This window comes from Neophocaena asiaeorientalis, unplaced genomic scaffold (assembly GCF_003031525.2).
Source record: "Neophocaena asiaeorientalis asiaeorientalis breed wild unplaced genomic scaffold, Neophocaena_asiaeorientalis_V1.1 scaffold503, whole genome shotgun sequence".
Classification (NCBI taxonomy): domain Eukaryota; kingdom Metazoa; phylum Chordata; class Mammalia; order Artiodactyla; family Phocoenidae; genus Neophocaena; species Neophocaena asiaeorientalis.
This window is the reverse complement of record NW_020173710.1, coordinates 1,623,013-1,631,086: the sequence shown is the minus strand read 5'-3', so window position 1 is coordinate 1,631,086 and position 8,074 is coordinate 1,623,013. Positions and strand designations below refer to the sequence as shown.

The 8,074-nt window shown below is 40.8% G+C and overlaps 1 protein-coding gene across 1 annotated transcript in view; it reads right to left on the bottom strand.

Annotated features, from left to right (window-relative positions):
• Positions 1 to 8,074, bottom strand: part of IL13RA1 (interleukin 13 receptor subunit alpha 1) — a 48,249-nt gene that overhangs the window by 33,760 nt on the left and 6,415 nt on the right. The window contains exon 3 of the mRNA XM_024750596.1: positions 6,208 to 6,328. Within this exon, the coding sequence (XP_024606364.1) occupies positions 6,208 to 6,272 (65 nt within the window). The 5' untranslated portion in view covers positions 6,273 to 6,328. The remainder of the gene's footprint in view (positions 1 to 6,207; positions 6,329 to 8,074) is intronic.

Here is an 8,074-nt window from a genome sequence, read left to right as displayed (position 1 = left end):
TTTTCCTTTTTCTCTTTTTGTCAGTGTGTGTGTGTGTATGCTTCTTTCTGTGATTTTGTCTGTATAGCTTTGCTTTTACCATTTGTCCTAGGGTTCTGTCTGTCCATTTTTTTTGTATAGTTTTTCACGCTTGTTATCATTGCTGGATTTGTTTCTTGGTTTGGATGCTCTCTTCTCTCTTTCTTTCTTCTTTTTATTACTTTTATATTTTTAATAATATATTTTAATTTTTTTATTTCAATAACTTTATTTTTCTTTCTTTCTGCCCTGTGGCAGACAGGGTCTTGGTGCTCCGGCCAGGTATCAGGCCTGTGCCTCTGAGGTGGAGAGCTGAGTTCAGGACAATGGTCCAACAGAGACCTCCAGGCTGCACATAATATCAAATGGCGAAACCGCTCCCAGAGATCTCCATCTCAACGTTAAGACCGTATGCTCCAACCAAAAGACACAGACTGGCTGAATGGATACAAAAACAACACCCGTACATATGCTGTCTACAAGAGACCCACTTCAGACCTAGGGACACATACAGACTGAAAGTGAGGGGATGGAAAATGATATTCCATGCAAATGGAAACCAAAAGAAAGCTGGAGTAGCAATTCTCATATCAGAGAAAGTAGACTTTAAAACAAATACAACAAGAAGAGACAAAGAAAGACATTACATAACTATCAAGAGATCGATCCAAGAAGAACATATAACAACTGTAAATATTTATGCACCCAACATAGGAGCACCTCAATACATAAGGCAAATACTAACAGCCATAAAAGGGGAGATCGACAGTAACACAATCATAGTAGGGGACTTTAACACCCCACTTTCACCAATGGACAGATCATCCAAAATGAAAGAAAATAAGGAAACACAAGCTTTAAATGATACATTAAACAAGATGGACTTAACTGACATTTATAGGACATTCCATCCAAAAACAACAGAATACACTCTCTTCTCAAGTGCTCATGGAACATTCTCCAGGATAGATCATATCTTCAGTCACAAGTCAAGCCTTGGTAAATTTAAGACAACTGAAATCATATCAAGTATCTTTTCTGACCACAATGCTACGAGACTGGATATCAATTTCAGGAAAAAAAATCTGTGAAAAATACAAACACATGAATGCTAAACAATACACTACTTAATAACCAAGAGATCACTGAAGAAATCAAAGAGGAAATCAAAAATTACCTAGAGACAAATGACAATGAAAACACGATGACCCAAAACCTATGGGATACAGCAAAAGCAGTTCTAAGAGGGACGTTTATAACAATACAATCCTACCTCAAGAAACAAGAAATATCTCAAATAAACAACCTAACGTTAGACCTAAAGCAATTAGAGAAAGAAGAACGAAAAACCCCCACAGTTAGCAGAAGGAAAGAAACCATAAAGATCAGATCAGAAATAAATGAAAAAGAAATGAACGGACTTGAGGATATGGGTCCTATAGTAACAGCTTTCTCCAGACTTCACCACAACATCATCAGGGCCAGGCTACTCCTTTTAAAGCTTAGTTCTCGGTCCCTTTCACTAGCAGTTCTTTCGGGTGGCAGATGTACTCAATCCTCCTCTGTTTTTATTCATCAACTATAATGCTCTTGAGTTGTTTATCCCTCCCTTCTAAGTCCTCACCCCAGTCCTGAATGTTGTCTAACTTTGGATCCTACCAAACATTCAAAACCTATTTATGGAGCACCTACCATGTATCAGGCACAGGGGGAAACAAGACACAGCCCCTGCTCTCAAGGGAGATGGCAGTCTGGGGAGGGTGACCACTAAGTAAACGGGAAATGCAACACGATGTGCTGAGTATTATGACACAGGAAGGTGCCAGATACTGTGGTACATGATGACTGGGGACATATCTAGCCTTGAGAGGTCAAGGAAGGCTTTCTGGAAGGGAAGTGATGTCTGAGCTAAGAAGGACAAATAAGGGGCATCCAGGTGAAAGGGCAAGGCTTGGGCTGTGAGGGAACGCAGGATGCTTCCGCTATTCTGGCTGAACGTTCGGTTTGGTTGCCACTCTTCTGTTTGAGTGTTTGAAGAGCGAGTTTGAGGAACTGGAAGAAGTTCGGTGTGGGCTGGGAGGTAGGTGCAAGAGGGGTGGGGGTCCATGGGGGAGACGAGACTGACGCTACAGAGATGGGCAGGAGCTGGAGCACAAAAGGCTTTGTCGGTCACGCTGGTGAATTTGGACTTTATCCTGCAGCCACCAGGGAGCCACTGAAGGGCTTTAAGTAAAGGAGAAACAACAGGTACCACAAGCGGATAAGTAAAGGAGAAACAACAGGTACCACAAGCGGACAAGTGAAACTGCAAAACCTCAAGTGAGAATGATCTGTCCTGAGGGGTGGGGGGGACTGAACTGCATGATCTCAGTCTGGCTTCGCCTGCAGTGCTTCTCAACTTGGCCGGGAGCACCTCTGGGGACAGGGGAGGAGAGTGAATGCTAACGCCCCAGCAACTTGGGAGGATTTTGTTAAAAAATTCATGTGATATTTTTATACTTTAAACATATTTTTTTGTACAGAGTGTTCATTCTTGAATAAAGTAAGTTCAGTGTTGGCTTGTAGATAATAAAAAGAAAGTATTTGATTTTGATTCAATAAATGTTTCTCAATCCTGAAAAAAAAAATCGTGGTTGTTTTGCGTTCTATTGCATGACGTAGCCGTGAGTGTTTTCATATACCAAAAATATTTTACAGCAAGTCATCAGGCAAAATGGACATTCCAGGATAAAGGCCATGTTTATACTATAGCTTAAGAAGTCCTGGATGTGGCCTTTCACACCCCACTCTCTCAGAAACAGTCTGAAGGAGCAATAGACTGGGGGACAAGGGCACATGCAGGGCAGACTGCCAACACTAGATCTCCTGCTTCCTCACCTGGAATCACACAGACTCAATGACCCCAGTCCTCAGACCACTCTTGCCCGGTGCCACCTCCAGCCTCGGAGACTCCACCCCGACCAGGCAGTGCACCCCCTTTATCAAAGCCTCTCAGCCTCGCTCCGCCACCACCCCAAGCTCCACCGTCCCACCCCAAGCTCCACCGTCACTTCCCACAGAGTCTGCCTACGCTTCTGGAAGCCTCCATCATGCACTCTTATTTTATATAGACAATTGTGCCCGGTGCTGTCTCCTCCAAATTTGAAGCTTTAGGAGTGAAGAGACATGTTTCTTATCTCTGCTGCCCATTCAGTGCTTTACCCACGATGTGTGATAAAGTTTTACTGAATTGAATTGATTATCCTGGCCCTTTCATCCTTGTTCTGCTGTTATTAATTCTAGGCTCTAGAGAGAGCAGACATCAGAAGCAAGAAGAACTACAATCCTGCAGCCTGTGGAACAAAAACCACATTCACAGAAAGATAGACAAGATGAAAAGGCAGAGGGCTATGTACCAGATGAAGGAACAAGATAAAATCCCAGAAAAACAACTAAATGAAGTGGAGATAGGCAACCATCCAGAAAAAGAATTCAGAATAACGATAGTGAAGATGATCCAGGACCTCAGAAAAAGAATGGAGGCAAAGATCGAGAAGATGCAAGAAATGTTTAACAAAGACCTAGAAGAATTAAAGAACAAACAAACAGAGATGAACAATACAATAACTGAAATGAAAACTGCACTAGAAGGAATCAATAGCAGAATAACTGAGGCAGAAGAACAGAGAAGTGACCTGGAAGACAAAATGGTGGAATTCACTGCTGCGGAACAGAATAAAGAAAAAAGAATGAAAAGAGATGAAGACAGCCTAAGAGACCTCTGGGACAACATTAAACGCAATGACATTTGCATTCTAGGGGTCCCAGAAGGAGAAGAGAGAGAGAAAGGACCCGAGAAAATATCTGAAGAGATTATAGTCAAAAACTTCCTTAACATGGGAAAGGAAAGAGCCACCCAAGTCCAGGAAGTGCAGAGAGTCCCATACAGGATAAACCCAAGGAGAAACACGCCGAGACACATAGTAATCAACTTGGCAAAAATTAAAGACAAAGAAAAATTACTGAAAGCAGCAAGGGAAAAATGACAAATAATGTACAAGGGAATCCCCATAAGGTCAACAGCTGATTTCTCAGAGGAAACTCTACAAGCCAGAAGGGAGTGGCATGATATACTTAAGGTGATGAAAGGGAAGAACCTACAACCAAGATTACTCTACCCGGCAAGGATCTCATTCAGATTCAATGGAGAAATCAAAAACTTTACAGACAAGTAAAAGCTAAGAGAATTCAGCACCAACAAACCAGCTCTACAACAAATGCTAAAGGAACTTCTCTAGGCAGGAAACACAAGACAAGAAAAGGACCTACAATAAGAAACTCAAAACAATTAAGAAAATTTTCAGACCTAGGGACACATACAGACTGAAAGTGAGGGGATGGAGAAAGATAATCCATGCAAATGGAAATCAAAAGAAAGCTGGAGTAGCAATTCTCATATCTGAGAAAATAGACTTTAAAACAAATACAACTACAAGAGACAAAGAAGGACATTACATAATGATCAATCCAAGAAGAACTTGTGGAACCTAGAAAAATGGTACAGATGAACTGGTTTGCAGGGCAGAAATAGAGACACAGATGTAGGGAGCAAACATTGGACACCAAGGGGAGAAAGTGGTGGGGGGTGGCGGTGGTGGTGGGATGAATTGGGTGATTGGGATTGACATGTATACACTAATATGTAGAAAATCGATGACTAATACAAACCTGCTGTATAAAAAAACAAATAAAAGTAAAATTAAAAAAAAATTCTAGGCTCTAAAGAAAGGAAATGATGAAAGATTAATTTATAAAAGAAAGAAAATTTTAACAAATTTTGTAGATATAGTCACAAACATGAAATGTAAGTTATTTTGTGGGGAACTAAACTACTTTTTAACCCTGGGAATGATTTAAGTTTCCTTTTGAGAGGTAGATACCAATCACTCAGACATTGTTGATGGGAATGTAAAACGGTACAGCCACTCTAGAAGATAGTTTGGCAGGTTTTTTTTTATAAAACTAGATATGCAATTACCATATGATCCAGCAATTACACCCTAAGGCATTTATTCCAGGGAACTGAAAAGTGATGTTCACATAAAAACCTGAATATGAATATTTATAGTAGTTTTATTCATACTTGCAAAAAATTGGAAACACTCGAGATATCCTTCAATGAATTAACGGTTAAACAAACCAATACATCCATAGCATGGAACGCTACTCAGCAAGAAAAGGGAATGAACTATTGATACACACAACGGCTTGGATGGATCTCCAGGGTATTATGCAGAGGCTAAAAAAGATAAAGTCAGCCTCAGACAGTTATATGCTGTATGATTCCATTCCAGTTACATTCTTGAAATGACAGAGGTTAGAGACTTGGGGGAGAGGAGTGTGGGGAGAGGGTGTGCAGGAGGGAGGTGGGTGTAGCTATAAAAGGGCAACTCAAGGGATCCTTGTGGTAATGGAGCTATTCTGTATCTACGCATATGATAAAAGTGCATAGACCTACACACACACACAAATAACTGGACGGAACACCAGTGAAATTTGAATAAGGTCAGTGGACTGTACCAATGGCAATTTTCTGGTTTTGATATTGCACTCTGGTTATACGAGATGCTACCATTGGAAGAAACTGGGTGAAGGGTAGATGAGATCTCTTTGTATATATTTTTGCAATCTAATTTTGCGGATCTATAATTCTACACACTACCACTCTCTCACTTTGTCCCAGCTTACCCTTCCTCCTCCCTGTGTCCTCAAGTCCATTCTCTAGTAGGTCTGCGTCTTTATTCCCGTCTTGCCCCTAGGTTCTTCATGACCGTTTTTTTTTTAGATTCCATATATATGTGTTGTTAGCATACAATGGAATACTACTGAGCCATAAGAAGAAACGAAACTGAGTTATTTGTAGTGAGGTGGATGGACCCAGAGTCTGTCATACAGAGTGAAGTAAGTCAGAAAGAGAAAAACAAATACCGTATGCTAACACGTATATATATATGGAATCTATAATTATTTTTTAAGAGTTTGTTTTTTTTTTAAATGAGACACCAAAGCAGATGCATTTTCCATGAAGCAATGTGTAGAAAAGAATAGGCTGGTCCATTTTGGGTTTTGTTTTAACTAAGTTAGGTGCAAAGGCTCCCAACGCAATCACGGTCAGTCCCTCTCCAGGAAGTCTCCTGTGCATATACTCACCAATAGTAGAGAGTATAGTTAGTGTCAGGATTTGTATTCCTTCCAGGGAGCCAAGAGCACTTCATGTAGCTCAGGTTATACCAAATGCATTGTAGTTCAGTAACAGCGGACTCAGGATCGCCTGGAATATGCAGCCAAGAGTTTAGGACCCTTGTCTCCTTGCCCTGCGAGCTGGCCAGTCACTCTAGGGGCTGGGGGATGGCAAGCGTGCTTCCGGCTGCTTCTCCGGAAAGCTAATCCCTAACCTCTCCCTAACCATTTGACCCAGAAGGCACCCAGGCAGAAGAAAACCCAAATCTAATTTGTTCACAACTTTCTCTCCTTACTATCACTGAGGGACCCTAACTCCTGTATTCCTACCTGGAGAGAGAGTCTGAAGGTCAAACATTTCAGTCATAGGAAACGACCATGGAATTTCCCAAATGAATGTGAAAATATAAACAACCATTATATCTACCTGCCTTTTTAAAAAACAAAGCAAGTGTTCTGAGTTATAATTTACCTTGTCTTTCGAGCAATACTGACACACCTTGTTTTAACAATTAAACAAACCTTCCTCCTGAGGCAATCTGGGGAAAGGTAAGCAAAACGTAACTCTCAGTAGTTGTCTATTGGGGGTTATGGCCTTAGGAGCCCTAAAATCTTGATGATCTGAAATCTCTACCTTTATAAAGCCTTTTGAGTTAAGACATCACGTCTCTAAATTAAATGCCTATGTTTAAAATTCAAACCTGTTATCCCTCGTGCTCCTTAAAGGAGTACCACCCACCTTTTCGTCATAATACAATTTAGTTTCTTTCAGATTATTAAAGTCCTCAAGAAACGAGTATAGGGGAGGTAACTTGCTGTAAACCATGCTCCCAGCCTCCTAGCAGTACTGAATTTTATAATTTTACAAATATTACTTCATATACTTTTGATCTGTGCATACAGGTAGAGAGAACGTTCTAGAAAACAAGTCATGTAGTGTTAAGGTTTGGAGGTAGGAGATGGGACCTTGCCCAACCAAAGGGCAACATGATGTGAATAGATAATATGTATCTAGCATTTACTGTCTGCCAGGCAGTATTCTCAGCACCTCATGTGTACTGATTGATGTAATCCTTTCAACATTCCTGGGAGGTAAGTACTATCACCATCCCTTTTTACAGGTGAGGAAACTGAAGAGAGAAGGGGCTAAGTGATCTGCCTAAGGTCACACAACTAGAAGCTGGCAGAGCTGAGATTTAAACTTGGACATCTGGGCTCTGGTAGCCCTGCTCTTCCTGAGTATATGCTACTCCCTGCATGTAACATAAGAGCTGGGAACAATGATCAAGCTGACTACTTGACAGCTTTTTCTAGGGCTAGTCTTGAGTCACAGCTGGGCCAACATGCCCACTTTCCTCTTTTAACATCTTTCCCCAAATATATCCTGTATATCAATCTAATCTCTCTATATAATGAGTGAGACACTATCAATATTTTCATTTGTTTAAGGTACTGGACCTGGGACCTGAAGATCTACAGCAACTCACTCAGTTCCCTTCTTCCTCACAAAATAGATCAGGGTAATAATACATGCCTTGCTCATTTCACCGAATAAGCTTGAGAAGCTCAATTTAGGGGAGAAGCGTACGTGTGTGTGTGTGCGTGCGTGTGTGTGTGTGTGTGTGTCACTTTCCAAATTATTAAGTGGTCTATAACCATCAGGCATTGTTATTCAAGTTGTCTGTGAGCACCTCAAAGGCAGAGATGTCCTGACAGTTGTTGGTGTGTTGTCAGCATCTAGTACCAGTGCCTGACACTTATTAGACTCAACAAATGTTTGAAAATTAAATGAATTAATGAACACTGAACATAAGCATATGGATAATTTGGATTTATT